This window comes from Halichoerus grypus, chromosome 10 (assembly GCF_964656455.1).
Source record: "Halichoerus grypus chromosome 10, mHalGry1.hap1.1, whole genome shotgun sequence".
Taxonomy (NCBI): Eukaryota; Metazoa; Chordata; class Mammalia; order Carnivora; family Phocidae; genus Halichoerus; species Halichoerus grypus.
The window spans coordinates 56,534,854-56,561,390 of record NC_135721.1 but is presented as its reverse complement, the minus strand read 5'-3'; the positions used below and the strand labels follow the sequence as shown (position 1 = coordinate 56,561,390).

Genomic DNA, 26,537 nt, shown 5'->3' with positions numbered 1-26,537 from the left:
TCAATGGTTCTGAAAGAATGATTTAAGAAAAATCTCTAACCTTAGTGAGATGAATTTTGTAAAGTTCAGTGAATTCCTTCCATGCACATTTGAAACCAGTCCAGGTTTTTTGACCTAAGTGGCCTCAGTCATGTTCAGCACCTAACGAACAAATCATCTCCTGTCTCCAATGTCATTAACAACTCTATGGGTATAATGAGGAATCACTAAAAGTGAGAAGGAAGCAGGCGGCCTTCTTCCAGTAACATGTTGTGATTCAACCACAATCAAATGTCACAAAATTAATGTCTTAAAGGTAACTTAACCTTGAAATGTCTTAGTTTGAAGATTAGTCATACCCTAATGAATTACTTCTTTCAACTATTTTTCCATCACAGAGTGAAATCATACACACCTTCAATAAATCTGACAGACGAGTAAGCATGTCAGTAGTAACAGATGGGATATTGTCCACACACTGGCAATATTCAAGGATAATTCTTATCAACAGCAATACAGTTCTGTAAGAAAAGATGACCCAACAAGAAGTCAAGACAAGAAAGTTAAAATGATTCAACACATAAAAATCAATACTGATCTTGGTAACTGTGAAATTATGTGTTTTACCTGTAAATGCAGCAGAGTAGGGACTAAGGTGAGGCAAGACAGATTCCTCAGGTGCAAAATGAAGGAGGCACTCATTTTCAGGGTCATGCAACTACAGGGTCAGCACTTGCATGGCACGGAGAAAGAGTACTTCCTTAAGTTTTGTGCTTTGGCATATCACTCTCTGTGTGACACTGCTATTAAGCAGGTATCCTGGGGCGTGGAGTCTGCTTGGGATTCTCTCTCTCCCTCCCTTTTTGCCCCTCCCTCCCTAAAAATATATATATAAGGCAGGTATCCCATTCCTTAGCCAATTCAAAAACACTGACAAAAAGCCTACCCAGTGTTTCTGATTATATAGTAGGTGCTCAATCGTAACTGTTGAATTAATGACAGGAACCAAGTCTTGATTTTCTTAGTGAGATGAAAGAGAAACTGTGGCTTCAAAGAACAATGGTATCTCCTAAAAAGTTTTTTGGTAAGTCACAAGGTTCTCCTACGATGAGAAAGTTACCAGCTCATTAGCTGAACATGTCATAAACTGAAAAGAAACACTACTGGGAGGTTAAATAAGACTGAGATTAAGGTGAATAAAGCCATTCATTATGGGACATCCAAGTTCAATGAGATGCTCAGAAATGAGTGATTCATGTAAAATAATGTTTTATAAAAGTCTGCAGGATATCAGGAAGTAGTGATTCAAGAAAGTAAGTGTCTAGCCTCTGTAACAGCTTAATTGTCAGACCATATGTTATGGTCCATGCATACGTCTAGTGTCTGCTTTACTGGGTAGTGGTTCACTGTTTATCTTTTGTAATCTTCTCTCAGAAGATAAAATATTCTCCTCTTAGCCAGGGAGTTGAGTTTTTTGGGAGTGGTCTTTTGCCTGAAGAGCCAGAAAACCAGAAAGCCAGATAGCCAGAGGGTGACTAATGCCATCAAGCAACAATAACAAGATAAAGGGTAGTTAAGGAAAGAAATCATAATTATTTGTAAGATCCAAAATCGTTAATCTAAAATTTCCAAGTCATATCAAGGGGGAACTAGGAGACCTCTGGCTTAAATAACTGACTCAACTAATAAAGAAAAATGTGTCACTCACCCAACGACAGCATACTGTTGTCCCTCGACAATAAGAACTTCAGCTGGTTTCCTTTCTTCCGTAGCTAGACAGTAAAGCAGATAACCAAGAGAGACATAGGAACAAGATGAAACAAATTATTAGAGGAAAAAATTTAAACTAGGAAAAAACTGAAAAAGATTTTAGGGCCCAATTTAGGTCCTGGTAGGGCCTGAAACTATCTTATTTCTGAAAACAAAGATCTACTTCTTGGGAAGCAATTTGGAACAGAATGAAGTATACTGGGTTTGGAATCAGAGAAATTTGGATTTGAGTTCCAGTATCTATCACCTCAGTGTTGTTGTTAATGACAGAGATCATGACTACAAACTGCCTATCCTAGGTCTGGCACATGGCAGGTGATCAGTAAGTAGTAAAGGAAAAAAATATTAGTTTGGAAAGGCAGAACTAGAATTTCAACTGGTGGTCATTATGATAATTCCTAGAATACAAGCTAATTCCTATATTCAATGGAGAGATTATATATTTTATATTTATACATAATATATATATTTTAAAGATTTTATTTATTTATTTGACAGAGAGAGCACAAGTAGGCAGAGTGTCAGGCAGAGGAAGAAGCAGGCTCCCCACTGAGCAGGGATCCTGGGATCATGACCTCAGCTGAAGGCTGACGCTTAACCGACTGAGCCACCCAGGCGCCCCTATACATAATATATTTTTAATTTTCAAGATTTTAATCCAGAAATTATTTTATTTTCAGCATGTGTATTTATCATTATAAAAGAAAATTCAGCATGCTGAAGTAAAAAGAATAGTAGACTGGATTACTGTCCTGAATCATCTAAATCAATTAGATTATCATGGGCAAGTCATCATGCTTCCCTAAGCTTCAAGTCCCTTTGCCTTGACATTAAATATCTACTTCATTTCTTATTTATTTATTTATTTATTTTTTATTATGTTATCTTAATCACCATGCATTACATCATTAGTTTTTGATGTAGTGTTCCATGATTCATTGTTTGCGTATATAACACCCAGTGCTCCATGCAGTACGTGCCTTCTTTAATACCCATCACCAGGCTACTTCCTCATTTCTATCAAGGAAAGAAATTCAGTGTGATACAATTTCTAAACACAACTCATTCTGTATGTCAGATTAAATTTTTGAGGACAGGGATTGTGTCTTAATCAGTTCTCCACATCACAGAGAGAATCAGCAGAGCATAGTAGTGTAGAGAAAGGATCCTAAAGTCAGTCTGCCTGAATTTGGAGCTCACCTCTACCACTTCCTAGCTCTGTAACCTTAGGCAAATTGCCTAATCTTTTTGTGTCTCAGTTTCCGTATTTGTTAAATAGGAATACTAACGGTATCTAGTTCATGGCCCTATAAATGGGGTAACAATGTAAAGTGCTTAGAACAAACTATCCATCATCAAGTAAGCATTCAATTAATACTAATTGCTATCCATTAACCTTCATTTCCCCATGCCTAGCCAAGCAGCTAGTAACTCATTAATGGATGGTGGATGCATGAATAATAACCAAAGATCCTTAACTTGGTAAGAACTAGTAAAATGTTAATGGACTTCTAATAGCATGTACTTTCTTCTCACTCAGAGGGGAAAAAAAAAAAGACTGGGACAGAAGTAGGGTGTATAAAAGAAACCTCTTATTGTCAGTATCCTCCAAAAAGAAAGTGAAAATAGTTCACTTTGCAAAAACAAAAACAAACAAAAAACAGTTAATTCAATCACTCTATATTTATCATTTTAATTCAAAAATTGTTATGTTTGCATGACAGTGGATTATAAGACTCTGAGCTGTTCAGGGACAGAAAACATGTCATAATCATCTAGCACAGCACCTCACAAAGTGGGAAGTCATCAAATATAGCCTGAAAGAGTAAATGAGAAATAAATCTTATAATTTTAAACTTGTGATTTAAAATAATCAGTTTTATTTTTCTTTCAATCTTTGCTACTTAAATACTTTTGCTTTGCTAATATCATATAATCAATCAAAAGATTGTGACCACCACCCAACACTGTCACCTACTAAAAAATGGTCACAAGGCAACAGAAATCTACTTAATTCATTCAATTCTTCTCTCTGCCCTATATGAATTAATCTATTTCACACCTGTCCTTAACCCCTCCTCTCTTGTCACCGTGTTAGAAGAGATAGCCCTTCATCTCAACTCTGGACTTAATTCCAGGGGCCCTGCCTCACAATCAGTCCATGTCACTCCTCTCTTTAATCTTTTTCCTCTTTCTGTTAAACATAAAAACATAATTCAGTTTCTCCTACCTTAAAACTCTTCTCTCAATTCCTTGAGTGGATTAAAGTAATAATCTAATTATTCTCTTAGGTTTCTAGTGCTACTTCATCACTCACTTTCCCTTCACAACCAAACTTGTTGAAAAAGGAGGCTACATTTGTTTACCAGTCCTCATCTTTCAAGTTACTTAGTACTAAACTATAATATGACTCTGTCACTCTGCTGAATTACTAGAATTGCAAATAATCTCCTACATGTCAAACTAGTGGTCACTATTTGAATTTTACTCAGTCTTTCCCTTGTAGTGCAGTTGCATTTTGTGTAAATATGAAATACACAGTTTAAAAATATTTCTATGTAAAAATTTTAAACTTTTATTAAATGCATAAAATTTGAAAATGCATCTGCCTCCTCCATTAAAAATATTTGATAATCGGGGAGCCTGGCTGGCTCAGTCAGTAGAGCATGTGCCTCTTGATCTCAGGGTCATGAGTTCAAGCCCCATGTTGGGCATGGAGTCTCCTTAAAATAAAAAACTTTCAAAAAATTATTTGACAATCTTATAATTTCAAATCTGGTTTTATAGGGTAAGTTGTACATAAGTTTACCTTATTATCACATGACAGCTCCAATTTAACTGGCATACAAAAGTATCTTCACGTCATTGCATTTCTTTCATATGAAACCCAAGACATATTTGATACCAGTAACAATTCTCTTCTTGAAACTAATTTTTTTACTTCTATGTTCTTCTGGATTTCCTCCTACCTCTCTGGCACTTCCTTCTGAGTCTCCTTTATAGTCTTCTTTTTCCAGAGTTCTTTACATTTTGGTTTTCTCTATCATATCACTACTGCATTACTTGTGATTGCTAATCCATTTTTTTTTCATTAGACTTAGCCCTTTTAAAGGAGTATTATAACTGTTATCTCTGTCTCAATATCTGACACATAGTAGAAGCTTACTAGTGTTCAGTAAATGAATACATGTCTTTAAACAACATGGTAGAGTGAACAAAGCCATGAAATTATATAAAGCCGGTTTCAAATCTCAGCTCATCATTTGTACAAAATTCCTTAATCCTTGGAAGCTTTATGCCTCTTCACTGTTAAAACAAGGTTAACAATAGCATCTTCATCATAAATTGTTGTGCAGATAAACTGAAATAATGCATGTAAAAGCACCTGGCCCAGTATGTGGCATATAGTTAACATTCAATAAATATCTGAAATTATTACAAATTACCACAGATAACTTTTCCAGTCAATTACTTACTAACTAAGCTGGCATTTTTTTTTTTTTTAGTTCTAGGCTTTTCAAGAGGCATTGTCAATTAAAGAAATGTTAAGCATTCCTATAAAATGAATAAACAGTATAAAACTGGAAGAAAGTATGTGAAAGAATACACATACCCCCTGATTTTTTTTCAGGTAAAGCAATCTTTCCATCTGATATAGAATCAACAAGATCCTGAAATTCTGCAGGAACATCAGCTTGCTTCCAGCGCTCATTATCTAAGAGGAGGCTATTCAAAAGGGAGGGAAAAAGGGAAGATAAGCTTTAACAATATTTCAACACCATCTTCTTTGGTTGAAAAGAAAAGGAAGAGCTGAGTGAGTACGTAAGACTTTTCTTGTCATCTTTTAGTAATAATAAAGACACTACATGTATCTTAGTTAAATTCAAGTAGACCTCATGTAATACAAGGCATTGTCTTTTTACACAGTAATGGCCACTAGCTGTTGTTAGTACTAAGATTTTTAAAATAAATGTACACCTTAATAAATTGAAATCCTTTGTAATTTAATAATCATTCGGTATGAGTACTTCCAGAAAATATTTTTCTTTTTATATTTCTTAGCCTAACCAAGAAGAGTAGTGAAACATTAATTAACCTCATGTTGAGTGGAAAAGGAAAAGCCAATCTATTGAGGATCTTCCTGATAAGTACTTTAATGAAAATAAACATTCTAATTCCACTTTGAAAAGCCAAGAAACTGATTTTAATTCCACAATCTGCCTTGAACGAAAAATAAAGAAGTTTTTCAGGGGTTCTGGTGAGCTAATCAATTAAATATAATCATGTTTTGTAAAGAAAAGGGGAAAAAACTAAAGAACAGAAATGAACATGGTAATGATACCTGAGCTTAGTTTTTCTCTCTTCATGAAACCTGTTTACAAATTTATTAGCTTGGCTCTGAAGTGCTCCAAGTAATGACATACTTTTTCTCCCACAGATGTGTTCAGTATCTAAAATGAATGTTTCCATTAATCTAGAAAGTGTTATGAATTCCGTGGAATTTAGCTTCTCAAGAAAACCATCCTAAATTTTAAAGATAACACAAAAATCATGACAGAGAATTAGATGTAACACCAAATACAAATAATCTATAAAACCAACGTCATTTAACATATGTTAATTATATTATTTTAATAATATATATTAATTCATAAATATCACCTTAAAATCATTTTTTTTAAAGATTTTATTTATTTATTTGACAGAGAGAGAGAGCACAAGCAGGGGAAGCAGAAGGCAGAGGGAGAGAGAGAAGCAGGCTTACCACTGAGCAGGGAGCCTGATGCAGGGCTCAATCCCAGAACCCTGGGATCATGAGCTGAGCCGAAGGCAGCCACTTAACAACTGAGCCACCCAGCCGCCCTCACCTTAAAATCATTTTTAATGAAGTTTCTCAATACTTCAGTCCCAGGAATTGAACATAAAAAGCTTAAAATGTCTAAATTTTACACTGACCCCTTTATATTACAGTAGCTCAAATAAATTCAGGTCATACTATAAAATTTTCATACTCTTGGATTTCAACTATTTTTATTAATATGGTGGCTAATTATATACACATATATGTATACATATACATATAAAATAGCAGTATTAACTTCAAATTAATTATTAAGGCATTAAATCTCAAAATTATTCTTTTAATCATTTTTTTAAAGAATAATAAATTCTCCTATTTCTTTTATTTGGATTATTTTACATTTCAACATCTTCCTAATAGGCCACATCAGTACCACTAACCTTATTAAGTATTAAAAATATATGCATTATGGGGAACATAGGGACATAAGCAAGTATATGATTCTAGATCTTCATAATAATTATACGATGTATGAAGTATCTAAAACTTTATCAAACAACTAACCTTTGCTCTTGACATGAGAAATTTGACAGCTCGATCATGGCATATATCTGAGGCACTATACAATAACTCCTGGATATTATTTGCCAGTTTTTCTAGCTCTAAATCAGTTAATTTCATGTCTTCATTGACCCTGAAAATGATAAAAAGAGATTAAGTCAGGGAAAATTGTGAGTATATTGTCCTTGACAGGTAGCATACCAATAAAAAACAAAAAGCTATAAAATTCACATCTGATGAAAAATTCTGTGATGTATCAAACACTTTTTTTGTGTGTGGTGAAGCATCACTTAAGCTCAGTTAATAGAAATATTTTACCCTAATCTTATATAAAAATAATTTTCTCCCTCTGCTGTAGTATTTTCTGTAGTTATTTCAGACTCTGATCGGAAATTCTGCAAAAACTACAGCAAAAAAAAAAAAAAAAAATTCCAGGTAGGTACAAGGTGGTAGGTGTGGCACATTGTGCACAGGTGCCTAGGATGACACACGGGAAGGGAGAGGAATGAAGGGATGTTATTTAATGCAAATAGGCACTCTTTTTTTTTTACTTAGAATTTTGAATGATAGTTGATATTCAGTTCAACTGAACTAATATTTCCTAAGCATTTATTATGTTTAAGTGCTAGGTACTGGAGGGGACACAATAGATTGCTGTCCTCAAGGAACAGTTTTGTGGGAGCTGGTATCGAAATAGCACTGGACTCTTTATATAGAAGTAAATGTGAGTTCAGAAAAATAATCATATGGAAAAACAGAAAACACTCATACTACTATACACAAAAGTCCATTCCAGATGGCTTGTAGATCTAAATGTGATGAGGGTAGCAACAAGGCTTCTAGAAGATAACATAAGAGAATATCATCAAGGCCTTAGGGCAGAGAAAGATTTCTTCAATAGGACAAAAAAAAAAAAAAAAAGCCCAAACCATAAAGGAAAAGAATGAATCATAGGATTATATTAAAATTAGGAACTTCTGTTCATCAAAGACCCCAATAAGAATAGGAGAAGATATTTATAATCTGGACAACAACAATAGGCTTGTGTTGAGACTACATAAAGAACTCCCATAAATCAACAAGAAAATACAAACCAATAGAGAAGTGCACAAAGAACTTGAATAGGCTCTTCACAGAAGAGGATATCCAAACAGTCAATGAATATATGAAAAGTGATCTCTTACCAATCATCAGGGAAATAAAAATTAAAACTAATATACCTGCAACATACACACCAGAATGCCTAACATGTAAAAGACTGACAATACCAAGACTGAATGAAGACATGGAGTGCCAGGAACTCTGTTACATTGCTGATGGATTGTAAATGAGTACAACCCCTTTGGGAAATTTTTTGTCATTAGCTAAACTGACTATTCACAAACCTTATTCATTCTTAGATATATATTCAACAGAAATGCTTATAACCTGTGCACCAAAGACACTTAGAAGAATGTTCACAACAATCAAAATGGAAATAACCCAAATTTAATTTATAGTAGGAATATTTTGTACACAAATAAAAATAAACTACTGCTATATGTAACAACTTAGAAGAATATCACAAACATAATAATACTGAGTGAAAGAGAATTGAGACAAAAGAACATGATTCCCTTTATGATTTCATTTGTATAAAGTTTAAAAACAAGAAAAACCAACCATTTTCATGGTTTCCTTTGGGAAAGAGTGAAAACGTAGTCACAAAAGGGCCTTCTACAGAGCTGGTAATGCTCTATTACTTAATTTGGATGATGATTACACCAGCATAGTCACTTTATGGTAATTGAGGTGAACACATATAACTGATGTATTGGCCTCTATGTGCATTATACTCCAGTTAAAAAGTTAAAATAAAAGGAGAAAGATGGCAGAGGAGTAGGAGACCTGGATTTCGTCTGGTTCCAGGAATTCAGCTGGATAGGGATCAAACCATTCTGAACACCTACGAACTCAACAGATCGAAGAAAAGAATAGCAACAACTCTCTGAACAGAAAAGCAACCACTTTCTGGAAGGTAGGACGTGCAGAGAAGTGAACCCGAGGTGATATTCAGGAGGATAGACGGCGGGGGAGGGGGCCTCCAACCGCCACTTCTAGCAAGTGATAGAGCAGCAGAGCACAAAATCGGAACTTTTAGAAGTTGGCTTCGCTGAGGGACGTCACTCCAGTGGCTAAGCGGGGGGGTGGAACCCTCATGGGACAGTGTGGTCTCAGGACCCTCGGGGTCACAGAAAGACCGGGGGTGCCTGAGTGCAGCAGAGCTCCCACGTATCGGAGCAGGGAAGCCGGCTGCAGAGACGGAGCAGAGGAGCGGGCTCTCAGCTCGGGGTTGCCATAAACCGTGATCCGTGGCACAGTCGGACCACTGCTCCTCCAGCAGGGACCCAACAAGGGGCAGATCCGGGGAGACTCACCTTCCCCCCCAGGAGGAGCGGCACGGGAGCGCACTGCAGGGATCTGCTGGGTTTGGAGACTCTACACAGGGTCGTGCGCCAGAGATAGAAACGCTCGCTCACAGGCCGGGTGAGCACGGAGTGTGGCCGGAGACCGGGGAGACGGGAGTGATTGACTGCTTTTCTCTGGGCGCACACTGAGGAGTAGGGCCCCAAGTTCTGGGCTCCTCTGGGGCAGAGACTGGGAGGACGCCATTTTCACTCTCGTCCTCCAAAGCTGTACAGAAAACTTGCAGGGAACAAAAGCTCCCGAGAGCAAACCCAAGCAGATTACTGAGCCCGGACCGGCAAGGGCGGGGCAGTTCCACCTCCGGCAAAGACATTTGGGAACCACAGCAACAGGCCCCTCCCCAAGAAGATCAGCGAGAACAGCCAGCCAAGACCAAGTTTACCGATCAATGAGAACGGCAGAACTCCAGCGCTGGGGGAATACTGCACATAGAATTCATGGCTTTTTTCCCATGATTCTTTAGTCTTTCAAAGTTAATTTTTTTTTAACTGGGTTTTTTTTTTTGAATTTTTCTTTTTCCCTCTTTCAGTCAACATCTTATCAATCCCTTTTTTATAAAACATTTTTATTTTTCATTTTTAGAGTCATATTCTATCCCTTCATAGATTCTATCCCTTCATACCCTTATTTTTGGCATATATATATAAGTTGTTCTCTCTTCAAAATTTTGAGATACAGTTTCTTATAACAGATCAAAATATACCCTAAATCTCTAGTGTATGGCTTTGTTCTAGTCTCCTGACTGATCAAATTCTCTCTTTTTTTTTTTAAATCCTCTTCTTTTTTCAAACAACTTCTTATCAATTCCTTTTATAAAATCTTCTATGATTTTCATCTTTACAGTCATATTCCATCCCTTCATCGTATTAACCCTTATTTTTGTACATATATATTTCTTTCTTTAAAATTTTGGGAGGCACTTCTAACAGACCAAAATACACCCAAAATCTAGTGTGTGGCACTGATCTATGCACCAGCCTGATCATATTTGATCATATTCTGGTTTTTTTGTTTTGTTCTGTTTTTGTTTTTATCTTTTTCTTTTTCTTTTTTCTTTCTTTCCCTTTCTTTTCCCCTGGTTTCAGGTCTTTTCTGATTTGTTTAGAGTATATTTTCTTGGGACACTGTTACCCTGTTAGCATTTTGTTCTCTCATTCATCTATTCTCCTCTGGACAAAATGACAAGACGGAAAAAATCACCTCAACAAAAAGAACAAGAGGCAGTACCGAATGCTAGGGACCTACTCAATACGGACATTAGTATGATGTCGGAACTAGAGTTCAGAATGATGATTTTAAAGATACTAGCTGGGATTGAAAAAAGCATGGAAGTTATTAGAGAAACCCTTTCTGGAGAAATAAAAGAACTAAAATCTAACCGAGTCGAAATCAAAAAGGCTATTAATGAGGTATAATCAAAAATGGGGGCTCTAACTGCTAAGATAAATGAGGCAGAAGAGAGAATTAGTGATACGGAAAACCAAATGATGGAAAATAAAGAAGCTGAGAAAAAGAGAGATAAACAACTACTGGATCACGAGGGCAGAATTCGAGAGATAAGCGATACCATAAGACGAAACAACATTAGAATAATTGGGATCCCAAAAGAAGAAGAAAGAGAGAGACGGGCAGAAGGTATATTGGAGCAAATTATGGCAGAGAACTTCCCTAATTTGGGGAAGGAAACAGTCATCAAAATCCAGGAGGCACAGAGAACCCCTCTCAAAATCAATAAAAATAGGTCAACTCCCCGACATCTAATAGTAAAACTTACGAGTCTCAGACACAAAGAGAAAATCTTGAAAACAGCTCGGGAGAAGAGATATGTAACCTACAATGGTAGAAACACTAGATTGGCAACAGATCTATCCACAGAGACCTGGCAGGCCAGAAAGGACTGGCATGATATATTCAGAGCACTAAATGAGAAAAATATGCAGCCAAAAATACTATATCCAGCTAGGCTCTCATTGAAAATAGAAGGAGAGATAAAAAGCTTCCAGGACAAACAAAAACTAAAGGAATTTGCAAACACAAGACCAGCCCTACAAGAAATATTGAAAGGGGTCCTCTAAGCAAAGAGAGAGCCTAAAAGCAACATAGACCAGAAAGGAACACAGACAATATACAGTAACAGTCACATTACAGGCAATACAATGGCACTACTAAATTCCTATCTTTCAGTAGTTACCCTGAATGTAAATGGGCTAAATGCCCCAATCAAAAGACACACGCTATCAGACTGGATAAAAAAAAAAGACCCATCGATATGCTGCCTGCAAGAGACTCATGTTAGACCCAAAGACACCCCCAGATTGAAAGTGAGGGGGTGGAAAACCATTTACCATGCTAATGGACACCAAAAGAAAGCTGGGGTGGCAATCCTTATATCAGACAAATTAGATTTTAAACCAAAGACTGTAATAAGAGATGGGGAAGAACACTGTATCATACTTAAAGGGTCTACCCAACAAGAAGATCTAACAATTGTAAATATCTATGCCCCTAACATGGGAACAGCCAATTATATAAGGCAATTAATAACAAAAGCAAAGAAACACATCGACAACAATACAATAATAGTGGGGGACTTTAACACGTCCCTCACTGAAATGGACAGATCATCTAAGCAAAAGATCAACAAGGAAATAAAGACTTCAAATGACACACTGGACCAAATGGACTTCACAGATATATTCAGAACATTACATCCCAAAGCAACAGAATACACATTCTTCTCTAGTGCCCATGGAACATTCTCCAGAATAGACCACATCCTAGGTCACAAATCAGGTCTCAACCGGTACCAAAAGATTGGGATCATTCCCTGCATATTTTCAGACCACAATGCTTTGAAACTAGAACTCAATCACAAGAGGAAAGTTGGAAAGAACTCAAATACATGGAGGCTAAAGAGCATCCTACTAAAGAATGAATGGGTCAACCAGGAAATTAAAGAAGAATTAAAAAAATTCATGGAAACCAATGAAAAGGAAAACACAACTGTTCAAAATCTTTGTGATACAGCAAAGGCAGTCCTAAGAGGAAAGTATATAGCAATACAAGCCTTTCTCAAGAAACAAGAAAGGTCTCAAATACACAACCTAACCCTACACCTAAAGGAGCTGGAGAAAGAACAGCAAATAAAGCCTAAACCCAGCAGGAGAAGAGAAATAATAAAGATCAGAGCAGAAATCAATGAAATAGAAACCAAAAGAACAGTAGAACAGATCAACGAAACTAGGAGCTGGTTCTTTGAAAGAATTAACAAGATTGATAAACCCCTGGCCAGACTTATCAAAAAGAAAAGAGAAAGGACCCAAATAAACAAAATCATGAATGAAAGAGGAGAGATCACAACCAACACCAAAGAAATACAAACAATTATAAGAACATATTATGAGCAACTCTATGCCAGCAAATTAGATAACCTGGAAGAAATGGATGCATTCCTAGAGATGCATCAACTACCAAAACCAGGAAGAAATAGAAAACCTGAACAGACCTATAACCACTAAGGAAATTGAAGCAGTCATCAAAAATCTCCCAACAACCAAGAGCCCAGGGCCAGACAGCTTCCCAGGGGAATTCTACCAAACATTTGAAGAAGAATTAATACCTATTTTTCTGAAACTGTTCCAAAAAATAGAAATGGAAGGAAAACTTCCAAACTCGTTTTATGAGGCCACCATTACCTTGATTCTCAAACCAAAGACCCCATCAAAAAGGAGAATTACAGACCAATACCTTGATGAGCATGGATGCAAAAATTCTCACCAAAATACTAGCCAATAGGATCCAACAGTACATTAAAAGGATTATTCACCACAACCAAGTGGGATTTATCCCTGGGCTGCAAGGTTGGTTCAACATCCGCAAATCAATCAATGTGATACAATACATTAATAAAAGAAAGAACAAGAACCATATGATCCTCTCAATAGATGCAGAAAAAGCATTTGACAAAGTACAGCATCCTTTCTGCATCAAAACTCTTCAGAGTATAGGCATACAGGGTACATACCTCAATATCATAAAAGCCATCTATGAAAAACCCACAGCGAATATCATTCTCAATGCGGAAAAACAGAGTTTCCCCCTAAGGTCAGGAACGCGGCAGGGATGTCCACTATCACCACTGCTATTCAACATAGTATTAGAAGTCCTAGCCACAGCAATCAGACAACAAAGAGAAATAAAAGGCATCCAAATCGGCAAAGAAGAAGTCAGACTCTCACTCTTTGCAGATGATATGATACACTATGTGGAAAACCCAAAAGACTCCACCCCAAAACTGCTAGAACTCATACAGGAATTCAGTAAAGTGGCAGGATATAAAATCAATGCACAGAAATCAATGGCATTCCTATACACCAACAAGACAGAAGAAAGAGAAAATAAGGAGTCAATCCCATTTACAATTGCACCCAAAACCATAAGATACCTAGGAATAAATCTAACCAAAGAGGCAAAGGATCTGTACTCAGAAAACTATAAAATACTCATGAAAGAAATTGAGGAAGACACATAATGGAAAAACGTTCCATGCTCATGGCTTGGAAGAACAAATATTGTGAAGATGTCAATGCTACCTAGAGCAATCTACACATTCAATGCAATCCCCATCAAAATACCATCCACTTTTTTCAAAGAAATGGAACAAATAACCCTAAAATTTGTATAGAACAAGAAAAGACCCCAAATAGCCAGAGCAATGTTGAAAAAGAAAAGCAAAGCTGGCGGCATCACAATTCCGGACTTCCAGCTCTATTACAAAGCTGTCATCATCAAGACAGTATGGTACTGGCACAAAAACAGACACATCGATCAATGGAGCAGAATAGAGAGCCCAGAAATGGACCCTTAACTCTATGGTCAACTCATCTTCGACAAAGCAGGAAAGAATGTCCAATGGAAAAAAGACAGTCTCTTCAACAAATGGTGTTGGGAAAATTGGACCCAAGCCCCATGCAGAAGAATGAAACTGGACCATTTCCTTACACCACACACAAAAATAGACTCCAAATGGTTGAAAGACCTAAATGTGAGACAGGAGTCCATCAACATCCTAAAGGAGAACACAGGCAGCAACCTCTTTGAGCTCAGCTGCAGCAACTTCTTCCTAGAAACATCACCAAAGGCAAGGGAAGCAAGGGCAAAAATGAACTCTTGGGACTTCATCAAGATAAAAAGCTTTTGCACAGCAAAAGAAACAGTCAACAAAACCAAAAGACAACCGACAGAATGGGAGAAGATATTTGCAAATGACATATCAGATAAAGGGCTAATATCCAAAATCTATAAAGAACTTCTTAAACTCAACACCCAAAGAACAAATGATCCAATCAAGAAATGGGCAGAAGTCATGAACAGACATTTTTCCAAAGAAGACATCCAACGGCCAACAGACACATGAAAAAATGCTCAACATTGCTTGGCATCAGAGAAATCCAGATCAAAACCTCAATGAGATATCACCTCACACCAGTCAGAATGGCTAAAATTAACAAGTCAAGAAATGACAGATGTTGGCGGGGATGTGGAGAAAGGGGAACCCTCCTACACTGTTGGTGGGAATGAAAACTGGTGCAGCCACTCTGGAAAACAGTATGGAGGTTCTTCAAAAAGTTGAAAATAGAGCTATCGTATGATCCAGCAATTGCACTACTGGGTATTTACCCTAAAGATACAAATGTAGGGATCCGAAGGGGTACGTGCACCCCAATGTTTATAGCAGCAATGTCCACAATAGCCAAACTGTGGAAAGAGCCAAGATGTCCATCGACAGATGAATGGATAAAGAAGATGCGGTATATATATACAATGGAATATTATGCAGACATCAAAAAGAATGAAATCTTGCCATTTGCAATGACCTGGATAGAACTGTAGGGTATTATGCTGAGCGAAATAAGTCAATCAGAGAAAGACATGTATCATATGACCTCACTGATATGAGAAATTCTTAATCTCAGGAAACAAATTGAGGGTTGCTGGAGTGGTGTCAGGTGGGAGGGATGGGGTGGCTGGGTGATAAACATTGGGGAGGGTATGTGCTATGGTGAGCGCTGTGAGTTGTACAAGAATGCTGAATCACAGATCTGTACCTCTGAAGCAAATAATACATTATATGTTTAAAAAGAAGAAGAAGATAGCAGGAGGGGAAGAATGAAGGGGGGAAAATCAGGGGGAGACGAAGCATGAGAGACCATGGACTCTGAAAAACAAACTGAGGGTTCTAGAGGGGAGAGGGGTGGGAGGATAGGTTAGCCTGGTGATGGGTATTAAAGAGGGCACGTTCTGCATGGACTACTGGGTGTTATAAGCAAACAATGAATCATGGAACACTACATCAAAAACTAATGATGTAATGTATGGTGATTAACATAATAAAAAAAAAGTTAAGAGCTCTTTATCCTCTCCATCCTGCTGCTAGGGATGCAGATTTGATGATAAAAGCTGAAGCAGCCTCTTTAGACAGAGATGGAAGCTACAAAATGAGAATGGCAGAGCTGCATTCTTTGTTGTGGACCTCCTACCTCTGAACTCTTATGCAAGAGAAACAAAATTCTATACTGTTTAAGCTATAGAGTTTTTTTTACACCTTTTGTGATAGTTTTAGACTGCACCTTAACCAGTAAGTGTGAAATATTAGCCTGAACAGAGAAAAAATATTTGTATTATTATCTAGTTCAGTGTTTTCTTTTTGGTGGGGACAGGAGGTATTATAGCTGACTTTATGCTATAACTACAACCTATATAAGCCCCTGGGACATAAGCCGACTTCTATAAAAATGAAAAAAGTACATACTGAATTCTTATTCTTAACAATAACTAAATCCAAACTATGTTCTTGGATCAGAAAGATTTTATTGGCTTTGTTTTGTTTTGTTCTATACAAGAGATTATTGGGACAACTGGTGAACTCTGAATGGGATTATGGATTAGATGGTAATAATGTAGCAATGTTTTCTTTTTTTTTTAAGGTTTTATTTATTTATTTGAGAGAGAGAGAGAGAGAGAAAGCACAAGCAGTGGGGAGGGGCAGAGGGAGAAGCTGACTCCCCACTGAGCAGGAAGGCGATGCAGGGCTCGATCCTAGGATCCTGGGATCATGACATGAGCCGAAGGCAGATGCTTAACGGACTGAGCCACCCAGGTGCCCCATATCAATGTTTTCTTGATTCTAATTGGTATACTGTAGTTATTTTAAGAGAGTATTCTTGTATTTTAGGAAATATACACTGAAGAATATAGAGATAATGGGACATCACATCTACAACCTTTTGCCAAATGATTCAGAAAAAAGCATTAACATGAGAGACAGAGAGAAGGGAGCAAGAAAGAGAAAAAGGGAGGAAGAGAGAGAGAAGGCAATGTGGTAAACTGTTAAGAAATGAGGAATCAAGGTGAAGGATATATGACTTTTTTGTACAACTCTCGTAACTTTTCTGTAAATTTGAAATTATTTCAAAATAAGACATTTTAAAGTCATGTTTGAAAAGATGGTGTGATCCACTTGGAAATTCATGAAAAAAAAGACCAAAAAAACCTGTAAATCAAAAAGATCTTCACTATGTACAAAATACAAAGGTATCATAGTAGAAGAAAGAAAAATAAACAAGGTGATGCTGACCTGATTCCAGGACAAGTTCTGCCACTAGTAAGTTTTAAAAAGTTGACTAAACTCTCTGAAATAAGGCATTTAATTAAATGGTTCCTTTCCAGCCTTGAAATTCCGCAATTCTCAATTACTTCCAATGCTCACCTTCTTATATTCCATACATTTTCAAAAAGATATGTTTCATAATATTTATTTTTGTTAAATTCCAATACCGAAGTTCATATTGTTTTTCAATAAACTGAATAATCAATCTTACTGAAACCATTAAGAAGAGGACTCAAAGTCCTGTAAAGTTGGCAGCAGTCACCATACTCACATAATATCCACACCTCCTGGAGTAGCAGATGATGATGTCTGCTCTTTGCTGGATGAAGAATCAGTAGTACATTCTGGTTCGGATACCGAATCACTGCTGCAGGGCTCGCTATTTGGAGATGCATTTCTTTGAGAGGTAGTGTCGATTGCTATAGGTGTTAATTCACTCTCATTGAATGCATCACTTATAAACATGCCTTCATGGATTAAATAAGCCACCTCTGTGTCCAGTGAATTGTCTTTTGTAGCATTCTTCTGTTGTGAAATCTCTTCCAATTCTCTGGTCCTTCGGTTTTTGTCAAGAACTGAGAGAACAACACTGTGAATGATATTTAACGTTGCCTATAAGAAAACAGGATACATTTTTAAATGACTTAAAATAACATGTACCTAAAACTCCCAAAAGTGAATTTTGCATATGTACTTTTGAACATCTTATAAACGAGTGCCAAAGTCACGCGTATCAGAATTTCTACCAATCGTTGGGGCACCTGGGTGGCTCAGTCAGTTAAGCGTCTGCCTTCAACTCTGGTCATGACCTCGGGGTCCTGGGATGGAGCCTTGTGTCAGGCTCCCTACTCAGTGGGGAGCCTGCTTCTCCCTCTCCCTCTGCTGCTCCCCTTGCTTGTGCTCTGTCAAATAAATAAATCTTAAAAAAAAAAAAAAAAAATTTCTACCAATCTTTTATCACACAGTAAAGATGACTTGTGAAAAAGAACTACTCAAGAGAAATGGGTTCCCTAAAGCTTAGGAATAGTGTTCTGTATTTTAATTGATTTTGTAAGTGGAAATCTCCCTAAAATATATATATTAAGTACCTTAAATAGCTTACACTAAACAAAACATAACTTGCCTATCACATATCTGGTAAGGGGTTAAACAGCCAGAATATATATATATATATATAATTATATATATATATATATATATGTGTGTGTGTGTGTATATATATATAATAATATATAAAGAACTCCTATAACTCGACAAAAAAAATCTGATTAAAAAATGGACAAAAAAAATATTTCTCCAAAGAAGACACACAAATGGCCGATAAGCACATGAAAAGATGCTCAACATCACTGATCATTAAAAAATGCAAATCAAAACTAAAATGAGATACCACCTCATACCCATTAGGATGGATACTATAAAAAAAAGAAAAAAATACAAGTGTTAGTATATGGAGAAATTGGAACCCTTGTATACTGGTAAATACAAACTTCAAATAGTTTTGTTCTTGTAACGTGGTAAACACTAGTAAAAAACAAAACAACTTTTCTCTTTTTTTTAAAGATTTATTTATTTGAGAGAGAGAGAGAAAGAGAGCATGCATGTGTCCATGTGTGAGGGAGGGACAGAGTAAGAGGGAAAGAGAATCCCAAGCGGACTCCACACTGAATGTGGAACCTGATGCCAGGCTCAATCCCACAACCCCGGTATCATGACCTGAGCCAAAACCAAGAGTCAGACACTCAACCAACTGCACCACCCAGGCGCCCCCAAAACAACCTTTTCTGATTACAAAAGTTATACATCTCTTGGTGGAAAATTTAGGAAAAACAAAAAAAGAATAATAAATTTAAATTATACTAGCAAAGGATAACTATCAAAAAGACAAACTATCTCTTTATTCTACAAAGATGAAGAGGTAATAAATCTTTTTAACATAGCTGAGATCATACTATATAAATAGGTCTATATTTTGCCTTTTCACTTAATGTTATAATGTATGCATTTTCCTCAACATTAAAAATCCTTGGCTACATGATATTCCATGGTAATGAATATACCAGGCATAATTTACTTTTTACCATTCCTCCACTGTTAGACATCTGGGTTCTTTCCAATTTGCAGTTATTTAAAAATTCTCAATTAAAAATGAACAGCTTGTAATTAACACTATTTTCTCAGGGAAATCATATCCTTACAGAATCACAAACTTTTTTCAAAGAAAAAAGTACCATATTTATAGGTTATATATCATCGTCAAAGATGTTTTACAGAAGTATTAGCTTAAGGGGTCTAAATATGAAAATGAGAAATTAAAACTATGATAAATCACTGTTCCCATACTGCACATACATCAAATAAAATTTTGGCTTAATTTAACTGATACAGAACCTAAAAGTGAAATAGCTATAAAAAAAATTACTGAAAAAGATATGGAAGCAACCCAAGTGTCCATCCATAAATGAATGGGATAAAGCAGATGTGGCACGCGCACGCGCGCACGCACACACACACACACACACACACACACTGGAATATTACTCAACCATAAAAAAGAGTGAAATCTTCCCATTTGCAACAACATGGATAAATCTAGAGGGCATAATGCTAAGTGAAGTCAGTCAGAGAAAAACAAATACCATATGATTTCACTCATAGGTGGAATATAAAAAAACAAAGAAAAAAAGAGCCAAAAACCAAACTCTTAAATATAGAGAACTGGTGGCTGCCAGTGGGAAGATGGGGAGGGGAATGGGTGAAATAGGTGAAGGGAATTAAGAGTACACTTATTGTGGTGAGCACTGATTAATGTACAGAATTGTTGAATCATTATAATGTACACCTGAAACTAATGTAACACTGTATGTTAATTATATTTAAATTTAAAAAAATTACTGGCAAAAAGCTGGCCAATTCTACAATTTGCAGTGTAAGAGTTTGATACATCACAGACATGCAATAATAGAACTGTGTGTGATGAAGTCATGGTGGGAATATAGGAAAACGTGAAAACATGGCCTAGTTATTGAGCAAACCACGGATACAGGTTTGCTATCTATCGCTATCGATGCGTGGGATCAACATTTTGGTAGAAGTCTAAATTAAGTACAGTGAATCGAGTGTTTAAAAATTTTTCCCACTCAGAAAGGTTATACACATGACTTAGCATCACTCCAATGTTGATAAGGAAAAGTCATGTCACAGATAATTACCAAAGTCCTCCAGACCATTTAACAGGATACTCAGGAGATGCCAGGGATGTTACCTAGCACATGTAACACAATACTGACATCTGATAATTCAAAGAATGTCAACTTTCACAAACAGCCTGTTAGACTCAGTAATTCCTAATGACTATCTTATTAAAACACAGTTATGACATGTTGGTAATTCTAACCAAAATGTATTAGTCTATGACATCTTTTCTTCTGAAAAATGCTGTGTGGCATGTGTTCTTTTCCTTATACCGAGTGGCTTAAAATTGAGTGATTTGACTAAAGAGAATAATTAAATGTAATGCACAATCCTTGATTGACTCCCAGATAAAAAGTGAAATAAAAACCTATAATGAAAGACATTAGTAGAGCCATTTACACACGAACTATAGGTTAAAAAATACCATTATATCAACATCAAATATTTCTAGAAAAAATAAGTGGTTTGGAAGATTTTTTTATTATTATTATTAACATATAATGTATTGTTTGTTTCAGGGGTACAGGTCTGTGATTCATCAGTCTTACACAAGGTTTGGAAGATTTTTGAGTGTTTCACAATATTGTACCTCTAGATAATCCAGAGAGATTCAAGAATCACAAAATCACAAGAGGAAACATTACTGTATAATATTTCATGCCAAGTAAGCATTATATTTTTAATATAAAATAAATCATCCAAAATTACAGAGTATCAAATACTCTGAAGCACTTCAAATCTTATTTGAAACCAAGCCTCTTTAGAAAAATTACAAAACAAAGACTTGTGTTTTTTTCCTAACTTGATTCTGTATGTATATTATATATCTAGAAAGTAGACTTACTTTTTGGGATATCCTGGACAAACTGATAATCACATAGGCTTACCTTAACTCTTTGTAGGAAAATTGTAAACTTAGAGAAAATATCCTTTAGCAGATCAAACCACTGAGGAAAATTCAACATTCTCATCTGATCTGCAAGCCTAGAAAAAAAAAATTCAAACAAATATAATGACTATCTTTGGGCAGCTAGGAGTTTACTCTCAAAAGATAATTCTATACTTGAGATACAGGAATTTCTCTATTTAAGTTGAGAAAATTTCATAGGGAAGAAAATTAAAAATAACTGACTATGTCCATAGGGCTTTTAACAGAATCCCAGTAACTTAATTTTTCCAACTACTAGTGACTCCTGCACTGCTACAGTTGCTTTAACTAATTCTGAAACAGAATTTTCACTAAGTAATAGTGTGGAAATTAAAACTCCTCAATCTTTATTCTAGGAGTTTGGCCCAGAGAAGTTTCAGAGTTATCCATATTGCTATTCGTATCTTGGGCCAGTTAATAAAGTTTAGGTATCTATATGAAATAAAATTCATAGTTACAAAATATCATTATTCTCAAAATGAAAGAATAGGAATTTCAAGGGTGAAAACAAAAAATTATAGATAGGCATGAGGCAATTCAAAATCATGTATTCAAATTTCTCAAAGCCAATTAGAAGCTGGGTTTTAATTATATAGCTAAATAATTTAAACTTAACACTGCTATTCCTCTGAGATGGATTATCTTCAATTTCCCTCCTCCGTATCTACAATGTATCCTCTCCATCCCCTCTCTGCCTGGGAAGCTGACCTGCTGGGCTTGGCCAATGAGAAGCCCTTACAGAAGACTGGAAGGAGCAAAGGTACCCATAGCTCCATCTCCCTCCCTGAGAGGCTATCTCAGGACAATTGCCTCCCGCACTGAAGATCACTCCAACTACTATAGCTCTTCCCGCCCCACCCCCCCAACTACTAAGTGTCCTCCTTCTGAATCCTACTAACTGTTCTCATCCCTGTCCCTTAAAGGTCCTGCACTGTCACTTGTAATTTTCCTACACTCTGTTCAAACCTTAGTAAATAATTCCTTAACTAAATCCTCCTTAGATTATTCTAATGTGTCATCTTTTCCCTGACTGATAACCCCAACCTAATATTTATACTTACTTCACAACAACATCTGTGTCAATTTCTTCTATTTGTGAAACTTTATTAATCACACACTGCAAAATTTAAGAAAAAAAAATTAATGTCTTTAGGATTCTAAGTATTAAATGGCTCATTTCTATACTAAAAATGACCTCAATGAAAAAAAAATGACCTCAATGACTATGAGCATCATTTTACCAGACTTCTCTTGTGTCTCTTATATACACCTCAAGGTATATGAAAAACTGTATATCCTTACCCTATTAAATAATTATTCCAGGGTATGCTTGAACTGTATTAATTAAAATCCCCTACTATTTAAAATTATTCAAAACCATACACCAAACAAACAAAACAACACCCAGAACTATAATTCTTAGGAACAAGGTATAAGCCACATATTAAAATTCCAAAAGAAATTCATTTGGGGGGTTATGTTTTCTTGCAATATACACAACAGTTTAAGTTTTAAAAAATGCTTAGACTTCAGGAGAATCCTAGGAATTACAACAGCAGTTTTTAAAAAATTTGTTTAGAAGTACTACATACAGAAAATTATACAAATTATGTTCATAGCTCAGTAATTTTTTATAAAGGATTATAGTTGTATTTTGAGAACGCAGATCATGAAATTGAACACTGCCAGTAAGCACCTCTCGTGCTCCCCTCCTAGTCACTACTTCCTCCCAAAAGATACTACTACTTTGATTTTTAATACCACAGATTAGTTCTATGTTTGAATTTTACAAAAGTGTAAATCATACAGTGTATACCCCTTTGTGTCTGGTTTCTTTGGCTCTATATTATATATGTGATATTCATCCATGTTGCTTGATGTGATTTATTCATTCTCATTATTGTATAGTATTCAGTCATATAAATATACCAAAACTCTATCTTTTCTACTGATGATATAATTTGGGTTTAAAAAAAAAAAAAAGAATTTGGGTTTTTCCAGTTTTTTATTACCAATAGTGCTGCCATGAAATTTTGTGCAGTCTTTGGTGAACTTATGTATGCATTTCTGTTGGGTAAATACCTAGGAGCAGAACTGCTGAGTCATAATATATGCATATATTTAGTGCTAGTAGCTACTGTCAACAATTTTTGCAAGTTGTTGTAACAATTTTGAAACACAATGTTTTAGTGTTTGAAAGAGGTAAATGATGGGGTAATTATAATCTTTTTTTTTGCTTGTTTTATTTAAACATTAAAAGCTCAGAAATGGGGGCGCCTGGGTGGCTCAGTCGTTAAGCGTCTGCCTTTGGCTCAGGTCATGATCCCAGGGTCCTGGGATCGAGCCCCACATCGGGCTCCCTGCTCGGCGGGAAACCTGCTTCTCCCTCTCCCACTCCCCCTGCTTGTGTTCCCTCTCTCGCTGTGTCTCTGTCAAATAAATAAATAAAATCTTAAAAAAAAAAAACTCAGAAATGTACATTCAACCTAATGATGATGATTAATTAAGCCTAATATATTTAAAATTGTTCTTTTTCATATTTAGAAAACCTGAAGTTTTGTTAATGATACATATCTGAGTAAAAAGGCAAAACAAAGATGAGGAAAGACTGAAAAAACACACAGATTTTGGTGTACAATTATCATTTCTGAGAGATAAGGATAAGAGGAAATAAGCGTTTAACTACTGCTGGTGAGGGTGTATTTGGTAAAATCTTTTTAGAAAGCAATTCAGTTCTGTCAAATAATTTAAAAACACTTTTCACTCTCTGACCAATAATTCCACTTCTAGGAATTAGCTATAAGAAAATAGTCTTAATTATGGAAAAACCCAACAAAACTTTATACCAAAGATGTCATAGTGTTCTACATTACCAAACTGAAAACAGCCTAAATATTCAACAGAGAGGAAGGCATAATATAATGTTGATGGAATTTTACACAACCATCAAAAATGATGTTTCTGAAGGGCTTATATGAGAAAATGCTTATCTTATGATTCTAACAGAAATACATGTACAATTCAAAATCATATATAGTATGATAGCAACAATGAAAAACATCAGTAACAATTTACATTTAGAAATATTCTTAAAGTGATAATCTTTTGGCTGGTAAGACTATTTTTTCTCCTATATTTCCATATTTTGAATTTTTAAATAAATAAGAAAATGTTACTATTATAACTGCATATATTATCACTAGGATCATGTAAAAATGAACTTAATAAAAAGATTCTAGACCAAAATATATTAAATAAAAACATACAATTACCTGTTTAATGATATTCTTTGCTGTAATAATCATTTCTTCACTATAGATTTCTAAAAAATTAAGTTTTCTTTGTTTTAAAAGTCCAAATACAAGAGATACAAGTCTTTCCTATTAAAATAAAAACATGGAATTTCACAATTTAAATATAAAATAACCTCACTCAGAAGTAGAAATATTCAACATCATGGCTTTTATTATTTGATCCTCAGACTGCTATCCTGCATATGGTATTTTCTAGAAGCCTTAAAAAAAAAAAACCCTTTCACAGTAATCTTGTCATCAGATTATTGGAGTCAGTGTTTTAAGACAGGTCAATCCTAATGTACTATAGTGAATCAAATGAAGCTGGTTTGGGGGCAAAACAATTAAGTACATTTGGCCTAGTTTCAACAAGTAGTTAGAAAGTATCCTTCTCAAACCCTGATGACCTATAAATACTCGATGAGCCCTGTGCTTTTTAGTTAGTGGGTCAAGAAGACTGAAATGAAGACCTAGACTATTTGTGGAGGATTATCTACTAACACATACAAAAATCTCTTTACTTAGGCTGTTATCAGGGCTTCTGGATTCTTTACTAGTTCTTGGCAATAATCAGCATTAAAAAGTTAGCAGATAAGGGAAGCCTGGATATGATGTATTTGTATATGCATATGCATAAAACATGTTCATAACGGGCTCAGTGACTGTAAATGACTGATAAATTACTATATTGATCACTTTTATAAAAGACATACTCTAATACATACATACACATGGATATATGTTAATTCATCCTTTATCTATATTTTAAACTTGGTTTGTAAGTTACATAAGACCTCACTTTAAATCCAATTTCTAATTAAGTATAAAATTATTCTCTAATTTCACAGGATAATGAACAATTATGGTGCTTGCTAAAGTCACATAGTTAGTGAAGGACTTCATAAGAGTGTGACTGAGTTTGAAACTTTAAGATAATTTTGCTGACTATAATCTGAGAAGAAAGAACGTGTTCTAAACTAAGACTGTTAGGAATTAACACTAAGCAATGACATCAATTTCATCCACAGTTCAAAGCACATACCTCTTCTAAAATTTGACAATCGTCTTCCAGTGGTCTGTTTAAGTCACTGTGAGAATAAGTAGAAAATTCTGCAATCATCATTTTATCTATCAGTTTTTCTAATTCACAAAGTTGTGATCCCAAATGCCTACAAAGGAAGAGGAAAATGTCACATATATTCATTAAAAACCCAATTTCCTCCACAATCAAGGAAACTAGTTGGCAAAACTTTTCTAGCTGACAGTATTTGTGCAATAATGTGATATTTGAGTAAAATGGAATCTGTTAACTTAACAAAAATAACTGTGATAGTTTCATATCATCTGTCAAATTCTTTTTTTCTTTACATGTTTAACCTCCAAACACTTAAATGTACTGTAGAAAACATGGTTTAGGAATTTCGTGACTGCTTTTTTTCTCTGCTTTTCACAAACTATTCAGATATTCTAAGTCTTCCTAATTAACCATTTACTGAATAGCAATGTCAGCAGCTCCCCAGCCATTCATTTATACCACAAATACAAGTGCCTACTATGGCCCTATCGGTGAGGATATAAATACCTGAAGGACTACAGGTACAGACTGACTCAATTCAATCTCTGTTATGAACTCAGAGTTAGTGTGCAATTTCCCTCAGGTCATTATACTGAAAGTCAATAAAACACAAGATTGAAAATATAAAAATACTAAGCAACAGTCTATCCTTAGAACTTTTTCTCATAAAATATAATGTTCCTTTTTAATCTACCTCTAATATTTATAGATCCTACACAGGATTGGAGAAGGACTCTAATCAGATGGGCAAAGTTGTGTGGGTGGTTAAGGCAATATAGTTTACTAACGGGATTTGGAAC

At 35.6% G+C, this 26,537-nt stretch overlaps 1 protein-coding gene across 7 annotated transcripts in view; it reads right to left on the bottom strand.

The window, feature by feature from the left end:
• Positions 1-26,537, bottom strand: part of VPS54 (VPS54 subunit of GARP complex) — a 93,828-nt gene that overhangs the window by 21,527 nt on the left and 45,764 nt on the right. For 6 of the 7 annotated variants that reach the window (XM_078056476.1, XM_036079096.2, XM_036079098.2 and 3 more), the window contains 10 exons: positions 25,705-25,831; positions 24,642-24,749; positions 22,431-22,486; positions 21,329-21,425; positions 17,518-17,858; positions 7,115-7,244; positions 6,092-6,273; positions 5,363-5,475; positions 1,688-1,751; positions 395-500 (listed from right to left, as the gene is read on the bottom strand). In XM_078056476.1, coding sequence (XP_077912602.1) covers positions 395-500; positions 1,688-1,751; positions 5,363-5,475; positions 6,092-6,273; positions 7,115-7,244; positions 17,518-17,858; positions 21,329-21,425; positions 22,431-22,486; positions 24,642-24,749; positions 25,705-25,831 — 1,324 coding nt within the window. Of the gene's footprint in view, positions 1-40; positions 142-394; positions 501-1,687; positions 1,752-5,362; positions 5,476-6,091; positions 6,274-7,114; positions 7,245-17,517; positions 17,859-21,328; positions 21,426-22,430; positions 22,487-24,641; positions 24,750-25,704; positions 25,832-26,537 lie in introns of all 7 variants that reach the window. The other variant, XR_004913063.2, reaches the window with a different exon arrangement.